A 16960-nucleotide genomic window follows, 5' to 3' on the forward strand; every position below is an offset into this window, starting at 1 on the left:
GATTGGATTACATTGAATTATGATTCACGAGACTGTTTGATAGCTCATCTTCCGCTCCTACCCCTTTTAATAAAAGATTTTTATTGATTATTTTATTTTTTGAGATAAGCAATGAGAAAATATTGGCACTAATTAACCCATGTATGGTACGACATTGGAGGCCAATTATATCAAACATTTTTGTCTCTATTTTTGTTCTTTTGGAATTGGAACTGAGTTCATTTTGAATTTCTAATCTTAAAACTTTGAGAATTTGGTAATTTTGGTAATGTTCATTTACACTTTGAACAATGAAATGAAAGATAGTTAAATATTTGAATTTGTATTGGGAAACAAAAGCTTGCCAGATTCGTTGAAGTGTTGGAAAAAGATTGAATTCATTAAGTCTCAAAATTCCACAGATGATTTTTTTTGCTATGGAAATGGAGCACTTTTTCCAGATACAGAGAATGATTCTGATTTCACAGATTCATAGTTGAAGAATATACAAAAAAGTTAACCCAAAAAGTTCAAAAAAAAAAAGAAGGTCCCGTTCTCTATTTACAAACAACTCGGAACTATTCAATTTCCCAGTCTTAAGCTTTGCTCTGTCCCTTTTTACGTGGACTTCAAATCGATGCTCAGTATAAACGGATGTTGCAAAAGTTGCTGAGCGCTCCACCTTTTACTGGACTCTTTCTGTAAACAACACTCGATAAAATCTCTGAAATTTCCCGACGTCCCTTCAGGCAAACTGGGCGGCTCACCGAAGCATATGGCGCACATTAGCGTAGCCCAGTCCGGTCTCTGTCCAGGTGGCAAGAACGGAAAGTGGCCCATATATAGTTCCATTAAAGTCAAGCCCAAACTCCAAATATCAGCTGCGTAACCGTTGTAGTTAACTCCATAAGTGTCTGGATCAAACCTCTCTGGACTCATATAAGCACAAGTTCCAACGTATGAATTGCAAGGATCTAAAGTCCTGCACATGATTTTACTCACTCCGAAATCGGCGATTTTTACTTCCATCTCGCGATTTACTAGAAGGTTCGAAGGTTTTAAATCTCTGTGAATGATTTTGTGATTGTGTAAGTAGTCGAGTCCGCTAAGTACTTGCTTAGCGATTTTTGCTAAGCTAAGTTCGGAGAAAGTTGCTTGTGATTTTAAAAGACTTTCTAGTGTGCCGACGTTCATGTACTCCATAAGGATACCGATGTCGCCGCCGGGCATGTCGATGACACCGTGGCACTTGATGACGTAAGGAGAATCCGTCCGGCGAAGGATGGAGATTTCACGGAGGATTTGACGGCGAATCTCGGGGTCGCTATCGCCGTGAACGACTTTGAGAGCGTAGATTGCGGATGTGCGTTTGTGGCGGACTTTGTACACAGTTCCGCCGTTTCCGTGACCGAGAACCTTAAGCTTTTCGAGTTCCGAGATGGAGATAGTAGTGGTAGGAGCAGTTGTGGTGGTGGAGATGGAAGGAGGGAGGGGTAAGGGGAAACGAGGGCGGCGTTCGGAGGGTTCCGGCAAGGGAAGTCTGAGATTGAGCTGTCGACGTTCTCGGACTAAGGCCATGTGGTGGGGTGAATCGGGTCGGGTCCGTTTGGATTTGTTGGAATGGAAATGGATTCTTCTCCTCTTCAGTGAAATTTGTGTTTATATAAGTGGGGAGGAGAAAGCACGTGGGAATAGTGGGGACAGACATAGCCACCCCACCATGTTAGGAAGGAGAGAGGATATGGGGCAGGAAGGTGTGCGGATAAATGTTGTAGATGAGATTTCATGAACCTTTATTTATTTTTTTTGGGGGGGGGTCAGGATTTCATGAACCTTTACGTTAAAGGTTTTTGGCCTTTTTCACGGTTTTCTTCTTTTTTTAATGGAAAGTGGTGGGCTGAGCTGGAAAATTAATCTACATGTGATCTAATTAAATAGGACGAAAAAATCTAAACCAACAAGGAAGTTTAAGTTGCGCTCATTGAAATGATTAATCCTAAGTGCCATTTCTTGGCCAGCCTTCCATTTAATTAAATCCAAAAATAGCATGAAGTAAAAGTATTTTACTAGACTAACTCAGAATTACAATGTTTAATACGATTTAATCTATTTTTGAAAGGAATTGTTGTGCTGCGTACTAGGAATGTATGGTATGTTTAATAAGAATCTCCCTCTTTCTGTGTTCTAGGAGTAGCTTGTCATCATAAAAATTAGAGTCCGTTTTATTAATATCAGAAAGAGAAAATATATAGTGCTAACAGAGTTCAGAGCATACGCATCAAACTTATATTATTAAAGCATTAAATTTGGGGACTAAAGCATTAAATTTGGGGGCAAAAGCTGAAACTTTTACTAGAATTTACATAGTTAGAATTCAACAAAAACTATTTAAAAATCATAGTTTTTTAATCAATAGTATTTTAAATGTTTAAATGACAATAAATAACGATTAGATTCTCCGAACGAATAGCTGAGCTATCTTAGGCTAAGGGGTGTCAATTGACACCTTTTCACCGAAAAATTATATCGTGTAATTAAGTCAAAATTTTATTTTTATGTGTTTATACTATATATAAAAAAATTTAAATTTTTGTATATGTTATCTTCTTATATTTTAACACTATTTAGTGAAATTTCTGGTTCAGATATAGCTCCGAAAAATAACATTATTTACAAATGCAACCAAAAAACATTACTCCACAAATGGTTGGGTGGTTTAGGAAGGAGAGAGGATGAGACATAAGAGAGAAAGTGGGCTGGTAGACCTTGATGAGATAAATCTTTACGCCAAGGTTTTGGCTCTTTCTTAATTTTCTTTTGTTTTTTCTCAGAGAAAGTGGAGCAGTGAGTTGGACGAATTTATTACATGTGATCTAAATAGGATTAATTAATATGGTAGTAAGAACAATCCAAATAGCCACCAAATTAATTCCAAACAAGTCATTTTTTTCTCTGTTTTTTGTGAACAAGGAAGTTGATTTTGTACACTCATTATGTGGCTAATCCAACAAAAGAGTGGTATCTTGGCTTCATTTATTTGACCCAACAATTGCATAATGTAAATATGTTTCACGCTAACTTATTTTCTAGTCGCAACCAAGAAGAGAACAAACTGAAGAATATTTATGTTTACTACTACTATTTAACCTTTTTTTTAAAATAATTTGTGTTGTGGCTAATTAAAATTAAAATATTCTCGTTAATTTGACGAAAATTTTATTTTCTTTGTGGATTTATGATGTAGCTTATCCGCACAAATGACATCTATCTATCCAGAAAAGAACAATGGGTTAAATTAAGGATCATAACATTTATTTGTTTTATGTGAATCTTAACATTGATTTCTCATTTTTTTGAAATGTTACATTTACATTTTTGAAACTGAGTAAAAGTAAGAGTTGATCGTTCATATGATCACTCAACTTTGTGTAATTGAAGCTAATTAGGTGAAGTAAAGTGACTTTTATAAAACAAAAAAGAAATAGATGATCATGGAAGCTAATCGGGTATAAAAAAGTGACTTTTGAAAGACAAATAGATGAAATTGATGGCCAAATATTATTCAAAGTTGATTGATCGACGAGCAATCAACTCGTAAAAGTAAGTACAATCACAGTGTCATAGTAAAAATATTGTATAAACTTCTTGAAATAATTGTAGTTAAAAAAGTTATGTAAAATTTTAAACAGTAATATATATGTCTTATTAAATGGGAGAGACGCTGTAAACAAACAAGAAATCTTTTTCTTTTGGCTGAATTACTTGATGTGCATTTAATTGCTAAATTTGTGTTGCATATGGTTTTTGGTTACGTGCACGTTGCTCTTATTCAATGCTTCAGTACATCTTCGGAAAATAGAAGTCCTTTGCTGATAAATATGTCAGTAGGAAAAACGCTCGAGTTATTTTCCCAATGGGAAACATGTTTTTGGTTATTTTCTTGACATTTTATTTCATCTGCAGACAACTTAGAACGGATAGTACTTTGGTGGATGACTACTCAAACAATTTTATTGCATGATAGTCTTTAAATTATGTTTTATAGTTAAAAAGACTATCACTTTGCCTTAGTTAACTGGAATTTGACATCAAAGTCTAAGCAAAGAATGAATTTTCTTTCCTTCAAGGCTCCGGGATAAAGATATAATTTTTATTAAAATTTATTTTGAAAAATCAAAAACAATGGTCCCTTCTTTTTTTATATATTTAGTATAGCATTCATTTTTTACTGTCGTTGCCTGCTTAAGGCTAAATCAATTTTATCGTCATATCAAGTGTAAGAGCCCTAAAGTGTATTAATCAATATAAAATCGAAGACAGTGACTATTATGCTCCGTTTGTCTATAATATTTTTCCCTTTTTCTCAAAAAAAAATATCAAATGTGTTTGTCCTGCAAGTTTTTGAAAACTTTTCAAAAATAAGTTTTTCAAAAACCAAAAGGTGGTTTTGACCACTTTTCCAAAATTTTCTGAAAAACTTTTTTTCGGACTCACAAAACTGTAACATTTTTTCAAGTTAATATATGTCTAAATATAATTCCAAATCCCAAATGTCATTTTTCAACTTAACTCCAAATACTATTTTTTTTTTCATCAAAATTACAATTTTATCCAAACGCCTGCTAAATTTAATTTTGTAGCGATAAAAAAGTGATGCGACTTTGCCAAATTAAGTATCATAGAAATAATATTATATCAACCATCATCGTGTCTCTTTTATATTTTCTTAGTAATTTTCTGTTATATTAAAAAATAAAATGGATTGACGTTTTGATTTAAAAAATGTTTTGTAACTTTTTATGATAGTTAACTAAAGTTGCGTCAAATATCAGTTTCATCAAACAACCAAGAATGCACTAAACATGCCGCTAAAGGTTGCCGTCTCTTGTTTAGAAGACAGAAAAGTGCTACTTTATGTTTATATCTTGGCAAATTTAACTAAGATCAATTTATTAACGTTACGACTTACGACTCTTCCTTTTCATATTTCCGTTTTAATATTTTTTATTTGTTTTGGAAATTTAAAATTTAAACAAGTAATTACCAAAAGCTGTAGGGAGAGCATATGGCAAACTATCAAGTAATACCTGCTTTGGCAACAGACAAAGACGGCTATATTTTATGTCATTATCTCGTAGTGAAGTTCTCAGCATCGTCCAGGAACGATGTTCACTGAATAGAGTCAATCTTTCCTTTCAAGTAATTAATTAAAACTTTTACTAGTAACAGGCTAGCGCCTTGTATTGTAAAAAATTGTTTTAAAAAAAAAGTTAGCGCCTTTGTCAACATCTTATGTTGGGGGCTGCTTGTGAATTTTTCTCATCAGTTGTTCGTTGAAACTTATATTTTTATTGGGAAAATAAACTCAGCTCCTAAATCATTATCCCGTCACGGAGGGGAAAAAAAAAGAAGAAAAAAGAGCTAAGTACTATTAATAACATCATTAAAGAATAGAGGTAATTAAGCCAATATTAAAAATAAATTATAGGTGAAATAGCTATCAACGAAATATGTTACTCCATTGGACCAAGTCAGCTCAAAGACATTCATAACATGATAGTAATATTTTCTATTTTCAATCAAACTCATACGACTTTTCCCACAAGATCTCACGCAATTAAGAGTAACTCTATACCTTATGTATAGCTTCTTCTTTTTTCAGCTACTAATATTGTTGTACTTTGTCCGCATACCTAACAATTATTAGTAGATATTACTGTTTGGGTTATAAAATGAGTAGTTTTTTATTTGATTTTGGGAGACGGATTGGGTGAGATTTGAAAATAATTGTTTGAATTTGATTTTCAAAAAAATCGTCGAACTTCAGTTATTTATCTATTTATGAGTCTAGCATGAAACATGATTAACGTCATGACTTTTGACTTATATAGATAAAAGAAATTGAACAAAATTGCAGCAAAAGATTCTCGATTAAGTGATTATAATATTCACTAGATTGTATCTAAATATGTTTAGTTTCTAGATCAAACACACGAGATTTGTTCATTTAGAGATTTATTTTTGTCGGCTAAATTTATTGCTTACTTCAATTCTTGTACTACTGATGGCCATTATAGCTGGTAGTTATGCATTGTGGGGTTATTATCCATTGTCATCATCTAACTGTACGCACATACCCAATTTTCTATAGTAGCTGGGACACGGCTATATAATTTCATTTACGAATATAATAGTACTAACAAAAATATTAATTCTATTCTAAGGATTACGTACAATTATACCAATGATTACTTACTGAAAAACAAATGAAACGCATGGTTAGGTGTGCATTTGCTAGTAATTGATTGTGACGCGCTATAATTTATGTTCTCGTGTTGTCGTATTACTTGAGTGAGAATATGAACGAGTAGTTTTTTATTTCCCCCTTAATATATCTGTTATGCGATGCAGCTAAATTAATTATGTAGAATCACAATCTCATAATTAGTTTTGCGAATTGAATGTTTAATAAGTTAGGTAGACAACTTTGCAATTTAAATAGAGAGAGAGTGGAAGCCAACTATTTTGAAACATGAGTTTGAACTCCAAAAAGGAAGTAGCAAGATGCATATGATCTCTGAAACTTCCAGTTCATGACAACCAAAATTCACCAAAATAACTTAAGGATATTAATGCTGCCAAATACACTGCTTGATTAACAATCCAGGGAGTAGCTTTCATTTATTTTCTAAAGCACTATTAAACCGTTTCTGGTCTTTAAGTAATAAGAATAGGGATTTTTACACAAATAGCCGGCTATATTAATTATTTATTTTTTCTAGCCATATACTTAGATTCAAGTAATTGTGGGGTTGGTGCACAAACAACCATTCATAAGGATGTTATTTAGAGATTATACAGTATTTATTTTGTTCTGAAATTTTAATAGTAATTGTGGGGTTGGTGCACAAACAACCATTCATAAGGATGTTATTTAGAGATTATACAGTATTTATTTTGTTCTAAAATTTTAATCTAAAAATTTTAACCTCACTACAATTCAAAATATTTTTGTCCCGAAAAATTAAACTGTAAAAACTAAAATTCAGAAAATAGCAACCCTTTAGAGTAGCTATCTAGTGTTGCAACGATCTCTTGTATGTTGGGCACAGCAACATTCATGGGCTCACTTTTTGATACTGCAGAGTGCATGCCAATCCATATAGCCTGCTCGTAATTCATCCACGAATTAACTTAATAGTCGCATATCCAACCGTTTAAATTTAAAATAGTTGGATGTATGTATGATATACATATAATATGTATATAATTATGTATAGCTATTATATAATCTATATATATTGTCTAAAAAAATTAAACTGTAAATTAGATTGGCTATTTGTGTGAGGATTCCTAATTCATCTCTACGTACTAGTGTACCCAGGTCTACCCAAGTGAATGTCAACAGGCAGAAAGCCAGAAACAAATTACTTACTCATTGCAAAGGTAAAGAGCGGACCAGGGGAATAAAGGAATGATATGGTTTACTGATAGAAATATTGGAGAATGTCTCATAATCGAACTTCCATGTAATATAAGATTTAGAAGAGAATTAAAAAAAAATCTTTTTTTGTAATAGAATGAAAAGATCACTGTGGCTATTACAGAAAATAAGCAGCATAAAGTACTCCATCGGTCTAAATAAACACTGTTTTCATGTTGGAACGTTCAAAAATATTTAACAGTGTTTTACTAATATTCTACTATCTATATAATTTTAACAACTGTAAATTTAAATTTATTTAACTATTTCAGTTTTAAATTTACCTAGAATGTTTTTAATCAAACTAACTTATCAAGTGTTACTTTAATATGTGCTTCCTTTATTATTAATATGACATCTATTTGACCAAAAAGTAAAACTTTCGGTTAAAACTATTACATTTATGTAATTATGGGTTAAACCTAGTTAATGATAATATCTCTATGTGCGAATTCTGAACATGTGAATAACGTGGAACAGATCTAGTGTGAGACTAACAATAACATACATTAAATATTCCAAAAGGAATGAGCAATAATGGAGGAGTATCTAGCAATAAATAACAATAAATGACATTTAAGTAAATAGAAGAAGTGGTTCACCCAATAATGAATGAATTAGATGATTGTTTCTCCTGACAATGATGAGTGACAGATAAATCCTAGAATGTTCGAACAATTCTCGGATCTGATGGAAAAGTGTGGAATAATATGAACAAGAATCTTGATGAAAAGGTAATCTTTGTATCTTTTACAAGAGAGAGAATCTTTTACAGAAGTCTGTTCTTATCCAATGAATATCACATGCCCCTTTTCCCTATCTTTTTTCCTCTTTATATGGGACATGTTCCTAAAAAACCATAATAGTACATGTGCCTAAAATATTCTTTAGAATATTTTCTCTATTATACTATTCTAAAAACTAGCTGTTACAGCCTTTTCCACGGTGCTCGACTTCGGTCATCGTTGACATCCCGACTACGAGCTTCGCCATTTTCTGATTGACCTCGATTGACTCTTCCCTCGATACTACCTCGCCCTAAATGCTCAGCGGCAGATTTTTGACCTATACAGTTAGTCCTGCCGCTTATTGAGGTCGTCCTCATACGACCTTGATGAGCGGATTTTGTAGGTTATGGTCGAGAAGAATGGGCGAGTGGATCGGCCAGTTAAGTTTGGAACGAGATGGCAACGTGGCCTTTCGTGAGCCGCAACTTTCGGGGTTACGTCGTTTCTACTCTAGAATGACGTCATGACATCGTGCATCATTATGGCACATTTTTTTGATGCTTTGCGTCGTTTCCCGTGCAATTGTCAGTTGGGGTTGCCGTTTCGATTCCAGTGCTAGTTAATAATGGTATAATCTCTTGGTTTTGATGCCCGAATTCTTATAAATAGAGATGTGATGATATTCATTTGTTCTTTACGTATTTTTCTCATCAAAACCTTGCGTCTTCTTCTCCTTCCTCCATTGATGTGTGTCTTCTTTCTTAGTGATTCCTGTTGCTTTGAATCCTTCTTTGCCTGAATATCCTTTCTCTCATCAAAGTTATGGCTAATGTATCCTCTGGTTCTGGTGTGGGAACTGACCCTGTCCCTTTAGCGGTGCTTGTGCCTTCTCACGCTGATGGCGTCTCTGTCGCCATCGAAGATAAGAACTTTCCTACGGTTGAGGAAATATTTCCTCGTGGAGAGAAAGTTAGGTCTGACTTCTCGAAGGCGCCTGAAGACGAGCCCCAGGTCTCTGAGTCGGCGATGAAAGGGGTCGATCTAGCAGAGCTTAGGGAAAAATTCAACATACCTACCCGCATCGATTTGGTCGCAGCAGGGCATGATGTGGTACAAATTCACCGCCCCGGGTATTGCGCGTTCTATGCGTATCCCTTCCAGGTTGGCTACGCTCTTCCTCTTCCCTCATTGGAGGAGGAATTATGTCGCTACTATGGCGTGTGCCCAGCTCAACTCGCCCCATAGATCTACAAGCTCATCAGGATGCTTACTAAATTTGCTGAGTTGGTCGGGGTCGAGATCACACTCTGGCATCTAATGTATCTCTTCGCCCCTAGTTTATATAGGGGGCAATGTTGAACCTTCGCCATCGAGGAGGCAAATACCTGGTGGTGAAGATGGATGACAAAGCAAATCGTCAGTTCTGGCACAATTGTTTCTTAGTCAGAACCGAAGACATGGTGGCCAACGCAGACGACTTCCCCGAGACTTGGAATTACACTAGTAAGCGTCTATTATTCTTTTGTTAAAACATTTGAGTTGTATATTTTAGTCGAAGGCTCTGAACTTTTGTCCCCTCTATGTGAAGCCAAGACTACGCCCCCTCCTTTGGTTGGGGACATTTCTGACTGGGTTGGCCAGGTTCTGCCTTACATCGTGGCAATTCGTAAGTGGCCGACCTTTTTAAAGAAGTTTGGGCCTGCTCCTTCCTTGGCCGGTGAGTTTATCTATATATATTTTTGCTGATTTGGCCTCATGGTCGCCTATTTATTATAGTTTGTTCTTGGTGGTGATGATAACCTTACTTTGATTTTTCTTTTCCAGCCCGAGGATCTTCGAGGAATCCGAGGGCTCCTCCTTCTGCATTTCGTAAGATGAAGATTGCTTCCTCTTCGGCGTCTATTCCCACTGTGACCATGGTTAGGCCTGCTCAATCGTATGCTTCTGTTCCTTCCTCAACCGCGGTGTCACGACCCAAAATCTCACCTATCGTGATGATGCCTATCTCGATACTAGGCAAGCCGGCGGCCTCAATAAATCACAATTTCTTTTAAGTTTAAAAAATATAATATTTAAGGCCAATACAAAATCTCACTAATACCGACATAAAACACTCCCAAATTCCGGTGTCACTGAGTATATGAGCATCTAAATGATAACATAGTCTGACAGATAGAACATTATCTGGAAATATAGAACAATACAAATAACTGAAAGGAAAGAGAGTCAAAGTCTGCGGGCGCCAAGCAACTACCTCGATAGTCTCTGCAGATAAAGCTCTGAATAACTAGCAATCGCCGTGACCGGAGGTACCTGGATCTACACACGATGTGCAGGGTGTAGTATGAGTATAACCAACTCAGCAAGTAACAATACTAAATAAAGAACTGAAGATAGTGACGAGTTTCACGGCTAAGTCCAATTACAGTAATTTCCAACAATAGAAGGTACGCATGCTTTTCAATTCAACATTTAAAACTCAACAGTAATTTCATAGCAAGTTCGACTAAAACAAGAGATAATATCTTTTAGAAGTTTTTAAAATAGTGATATATGACAGCTAAAGTGCAACAATAATGAAATCAATGCATCCTCTCAGAACAACAGTCCCTCAGTCATCCCATTCACTCCAACCTAACAATCACTCTTTCCTTACAATTACTCATTCCTCTCAATCACTCAGCACTCGCACTCAGTAGGTACCTGCGCTCACTGGGGTGTGTATAGACTCCGGAAGGTCTCCTTCAGCCCAAGTGCTATAACAAGCCAATCATGGCATAAATCAATAAAATATGATGCGGCGTGCAGCCCGATCCCATAAATGTCCTCATAATCAGGCCCTCGGTCTCACTCAGTCATCAACTTCTCCAGTCTCTCGGGCTCAAGATGTCATGAAAATCAGCCCAAAAATGATAATATGATGTATCAATAAATAGCAATAGAGACTAAGATATGATATGAAATGAATGAACATGACTGAGTGTGAAATTACAATTTGAACATATAATTCAACCGCAGAAATGACCTTAGTGGGTATCAATAATAACAGCATATTCCTAAGCATGATTTTTAATACGAGTCTCAGCTCAGTTTCTCTAACACGTGGAGAATACGCGGATAATAACATGATTATTTAATTTTACAACTCCACAGAATTTATTAAATCACAATTTCTATGGTGCATGCCCACACGCTCGTCACCTAGCATATGTGTCACCTCAACAATTGATATAATACAAAATTCAGGGATTCATACACTCAAGACCAAAATTAGAACTGTTACTTACCTCAAACCGTATAATTCTTTACTTCACTATGCCTTTACCTCGTGAATCGGCCTCCGAACGCCTCAAATCTATTCACAATTAATTTGATTCATTCAATACATATTGTAGGAATTAATTCCATATGAAAATACTAATTTTCCAACAAAATCCGAAATTAACTCAAAAATCGTCAGTGGGGCTCATGTCTCGGAACCCGACAAAAGTTACAAAATATGAACACCCCTTCAACCACGAGTCCAACCATACCAAATTTACCAAATTCCTACATCAACTCGACCTCCAAATCCTCAAATCAAAATTTTAAATCCCTAGGCCCAAACCTTCGAATTTCACCCCAAAAACAAGTAATCTAGTCGGAATATTCGATGACAATTCCATATTATTGACTAACAGTGACCATAAGTGACTTACCTCAAGTTTTTCAGTGAATTCTCGCTCAAACATCGCCCAAAAACGAAATTGAAAACAAGGGTATGGAACCTTACCTCTTAGATGAAGAACTTGAGGGATTTCTTGTTGGATTTCAAGGTTTGGACAAGATTTTGATGAACAAAGCACTTAAACTTCTTCCTCTCTCTATAACACTCTCACTTCTCTCTAAACTATCAGATATTCCCTTCAAAAATGGTACCTTACGTCTATTTACGAGATAGGGTCGGGTTGTAAAGATAGAAGAATGGACCCTCCAAATTCCGGACCGGGCTATAGACCAGGCTAGGCACGCTCTGTAGCGAGCTACATACCAGGCTTTGCGAGCTCTGTAGCAAGCTACAGACCAGGCTTCGCGAGGGATATAGCATGGTCTAGCGCGCTACAGACCTGGCTTCGCGATGTATTTAGTACGGTCTAGCGCACTACAGACCTGGCTCCCCAACGCAATGTTCAACCCAAAAGTTCAAAAATACAATACAAACTTAGTCGAGGCCTCAAACCAAGTCAAACAACATCGAAATTACGAATCGCGCATCGAATCGAATTATGAGTTTTTAAATCTTTCAACTTCTATATTTTGGGCCGAAACGTATCAAATCAAGTCCGGTTGACTTCAAATTTTGCATACAAGTCATAAACGACATTACGGGCCTATAAATATTTTTAGAACTGGATTCCGACCCTGGTATCAAAAAGTCAACTCCCTTGTCAAACTTCCAAACTTAAATTTCCTACTTTTGCCATTTCGAGCCTAATTTAACTACGAACTTTCAAATAATTTTTCAGACATACTCCTATGTCCAAAATCACCATACGGAGCTATTGGAATCATCAAAATTCTATTTTGGAGTCGTTTACACTTAAGTAAACATCCAGTCAACCTTTTCAACTTAAGTTTCATCTTGGAGACTAAGTGTCTCAATTCATTTCAAAACCTCACCGGACCCGAAGCAATTACCCCGACAAGTTATCTAACAATTTTAAAGCAGAAACTAAGCAGTAAATGGGGGAACGGGATTGTAATACTCAAAATGACCGGCCGGGTCGTTACATTCTCCCCCACTTAAACATATGTTCGTCCTCGAACGTGCCAAGAGTTATTCCTAAGCCTTTAAATCACTGTTCCACCTTATCATGCACATACCCGGGGGTGATCCCACGTCACTCTATTTTATGTAAGCCTGACAACACAACATAACTGAAAGTCATTAATTCAACCTCAGCCCATAAACCTTGGAATTAAATTTCCAGCATTCAGAATTTCTTTTCAAGACCTGAATCTCACATCTACTGAACAAACTGTATCAAGCCATAACCATAACCCCAGATATAATTACATAACATACTACATAACTCGTATGCTCGCAGCACCATTCCCGATCATAGTAACTACTCCAAACCAACCAAATACTAGTAATAAACCCCACATTCCACATAACCTCGTTCCAAAACCTTTAAACACTTCCGATAATGAAAGAAACATACAGGAACTCACAACCACTCACCAGATCAGCAGGTCACGGAGTTTTCCTTCATTCAACAAGTACCATAGCTAATTGTTTAAGTCGAATTCTAAATTATTCTTCCAACACGTTGTAATCAAACCTGATAGTACCCATTCTAGGTCCAATGACCTTATATTATCAAACACAATTATTCCACAGACATGCCATACCAATATAACTCCAGCCATAACTGCACAATCTGTGTACCAAAAATGGAAAATATCTCAAACAAGAGAACCAGTTTGCAAGTTCAACAAGCACCACCACAACCGCAATGGTATGAGCTCATAATATATAGTAGAACCAAGTCACACGAATATAATAACGGTAACCTGCTCTCCTATAGCTCATATTAACATCACTCGCACATGGGCTCAAACCTCACATATATGCGCACTCCTAGCGCGTAGCTATCACAAATAATTAACGCAACTAGTGCCCCCACTAAGTTTAAATAAAACACTCACCTCAAACAGGCCGCAACCCTGAAACAATATATTTCTGAGAACTCTCAGTCTCCAAATTCATAAAGCACATGAATCACCGTAAATGATCCCAACTCCAGCACTCGAATGACTAACATACGTTTCATGCACGATCATCCCACGAGGAATACTTTCATAATTCTTCCGTGCCACATAACAATAGTTTGAATATCAGCAGTCTATCAACCAGGTGAGTGCCGCAATACCGAAGAAAATTCGTAAGTCAAAACGCAATGCGCCTTCTGAAATGCTCGCCCTTCTCAAGGATTACCGAGCAGTTAGAACATTCATCTAAATATCTGGAACTAACCATTCTGCCCAGAATTCGTGACCTTCCCTTCAGGAATAAACTGCCACCTTGTACATGAAAATCTTAATCTCGCGCCACATACCACATCTATCATGCCATCATGTGACAAGCACGAGAATCTCATTATCAACTTTGGGTAACCATCAAATTACATACCTGGTCATTTAGTAACCTTCATCTTGCTTCCTTTCAGGAGGAATTCATAATACACAACACGTTCCCTACACCGGTAGAAAATATCTGGTTCAACCCATGGTAAAAACCATTAAGAACACTTTGAAATCCATTTGCACATAACCAAGCTATTATAACTTAATCCCTCTAACTCAACCAAGCCACACAGGTCATCAAACCCAAGAATATTGCCACCAAAATTTCTGTAAAGTCTCACCTCATTATAATTACCCCATAAATACCACAATCGTAACACTCACTCTGAAAATACCTTATGTGAATTTAAAATTATTCCTCTTTCCTTTCTTATACTGAAATGTAGAATCCATAATCATCAAAAATTACTCCAAGTCCCGACACATTCAAATGCAAATCTCAGATTGTATCCATACACAAGTCCGAAAATATTCTCAATTGCTATATATAATTCTCGAACCCATTAGAACTTTCTCTGGAGTCACCCACTTTGCTCAAATCTAAATTGCACCACCCAAACAGGCCAAAAGGCACAAGCCCCATTAGCACAACAACCCCCAAAGAAGTAACCCTTCCTTAACATCACCAATCAAATTCATACTTTGTGCGCACTACGTTCTTCAAAATAACAATTTAATCATTCCATGATTTTCATATTTTTATAAAGTGTCATATAACCCGTATTCAGGAATTTCCTTACTCGAGTCATCCTCAACCTCCATCTCTACAAGTCATAACTGATCCACAAGTATGTCTCAGACCAAAACTAAAATTTAACACATAACCATGAAATTGTCAATGGCTGGCTCCCCCACTTAACTTTAAGCTACAATTATCTAAACTTAGAACCTGCAAGGATTTCTCCTTCTCAATTACCATGATCTTGCACTGTTAACCCGCCAGACTTCTCAAAGTCTTTTGTTAAGCTTTTCATGAACATTTCGAATCACCAGCCACAGTTACACACTTGACCTCTTACCGGATAGCAAGTAATATTCCTCGCAGAAGCTTCATCAACATCACGCCACCGCTAACTGCTCACGGGAGATAACCCACCTGTGGAATTCCTTACCAACATTTTCCAACGACACTGCACTGGGTGCAACGACTATGTAATCGGTAAATTCTCTTGAGCTCATTCCCACCCACCATCTGTATAAGTCTGCACTTTCCCTATTGACATCAATTGAAAGTTCAGCAATACCTTCCGAACAAAGTCATATTGCATCTGAAACGATAATCAGATCTCCACATTGATCTCGTTCAATTTCACTCCTCTATTTGAGGATATGAAAACGGTCGATGCAATAATAATACCCAACAGAATCGGGGTCGAATTCCACTGGGAGTTATGAAAATGAGTGTTAGTAGTATATATCTTAGTGCGTGAAATTGTATATCTTGATTTGCACTTCCGGAATATTGGGTTTTGTTTGCAAATCTAACTTAAACTACTATTGCGATTTTAAGAACGAAATTAGGAAATTATTTTTTGGTTGTTTTTCAAAAGCTAAAAAGGCCTAGGGCTATGACCTTCACCTAGGTGTTCGCTTAATGGGTTGTAAGCCTTAAAGCTTATTTTATTGGTTGGGGTGTATTATAGCTATCAACACTCAAGTACTCACTCAGTACCTCTCGGTCAGAGAGTGATTTTGCCAAATTTGGCTTTCTCAAGTCCAAATGGGTATTGAACAAAGCAGTTGATAATAAGCTCAAGTCGGATTTTACTATCTCTAGGTTCAACCCTTTAATCGGGCTTATCAATCTCTTGATTTACCTAATTTCTTGCTAGCTAAATTTTCCTAGACTAAGTCTCTCTTTTTCAAGTAGAGACCAAGTCAAATAGGCATGAAATAATGTTTGCAACCATTAATTCTTCAAATAAAAGCAAGAACAAGGCTATATAATCAACACTCAACCATAAACAAGCAATAAATCAAACACCCATTAAGTTTACACACTAGGGTTGGGTGACAACCCTAGTAAAAATCTAGCTACTCATGCTTAAATTAGAAGAAAAAAGTAGAAGAAGTGATAATTAAACACATAATAATAATTAAGATGATAAATGTAATATTCAAAAAGCTCAAAATAACAAAAACTACTAAAAGGAGCAAAGTAAAACGTCTAGAGTGGCTGTTGATGTCAAAAGTTGACCTAAAAAGGTGAATCTCTTCTATTTATATAGTGCTGGAATTTTCGGACAAAATGCCCTTTTGGAGGTTCTACGGCCGCACAATTCCATGTGCGGTTCGCACTTTGCTTCATCCTGGCAGGAATGAAAACCTGCGGCCGCATAATTCTGAACTGCGGCTGCACTTCACTCTTTTTGCGATCTGCATATTTCATAGTGCGGCCGCACATTGCTCTTCTGCGGACCGCACAAATATGACTGCGGCCGCACTTCACTCTTTCTGTGGTCCGCATATTTCATAGTGCGGCCGCACATTACTCTTCTGCGGACCGCACAAATATGACTGCGACCGCGTAGCTGATCTTCTACGGCCGCACAATAATTGTGCGGTCCGCACTTCTGTTGAACTTGAATGCAGGTTCTCAAAACTTTTGCTCTTGCCCAGGTTCTGCGACCACACATTTCAT

At 36.5% G+C, this 16960-nt stretch overlaps 1 protein-coding gene across 1 annotated transcript; it reads right to left on the bottom strand.

Moving 5' to 3' along the window:
* Positions 1-358: 358 nt before the first annotated feature.
* On the bottom strand, positions 359-1725 carry LOC104097315 (mitogen-activated protein kinase kinase 9). The gene has a single exon (XM_009603871.4). It carries the CDS (start codon positions 1555-1557, stop codon positions 598-600), a length of 960 nt encoding a protein of 319 aa, XP_009602166.1. The 5' UTR covers positions 1558-1725; the 3' UTR covers positions 359-597.
* Positions 1726-16960: the final 15235 nt, after the last annotated feature.

This window comes from Nicotiana tomentosiformis, chromosome 3 (assembly GCF_000390325.3).
Source record: "Nicotiana tomentosiformis chromosome 3, ASM39032v3, whole genome shotgun sequence".
NCBI lineage: Eukaryota > Viridiplantae > Streptophyta > Magnoliopsida > Solanales > Solanaceae > Nicotiana > Nicotiana tomentosiformis.

Coding starts and splice junctions, on each gene's coding strand:
- LOC104097315 (XM_009603871.4), bottom strand. CDS start 1,557: ATGGCCTTAGTCCGAGAACGTCGACAGCTCAATCTCAGACTTCCCTTG.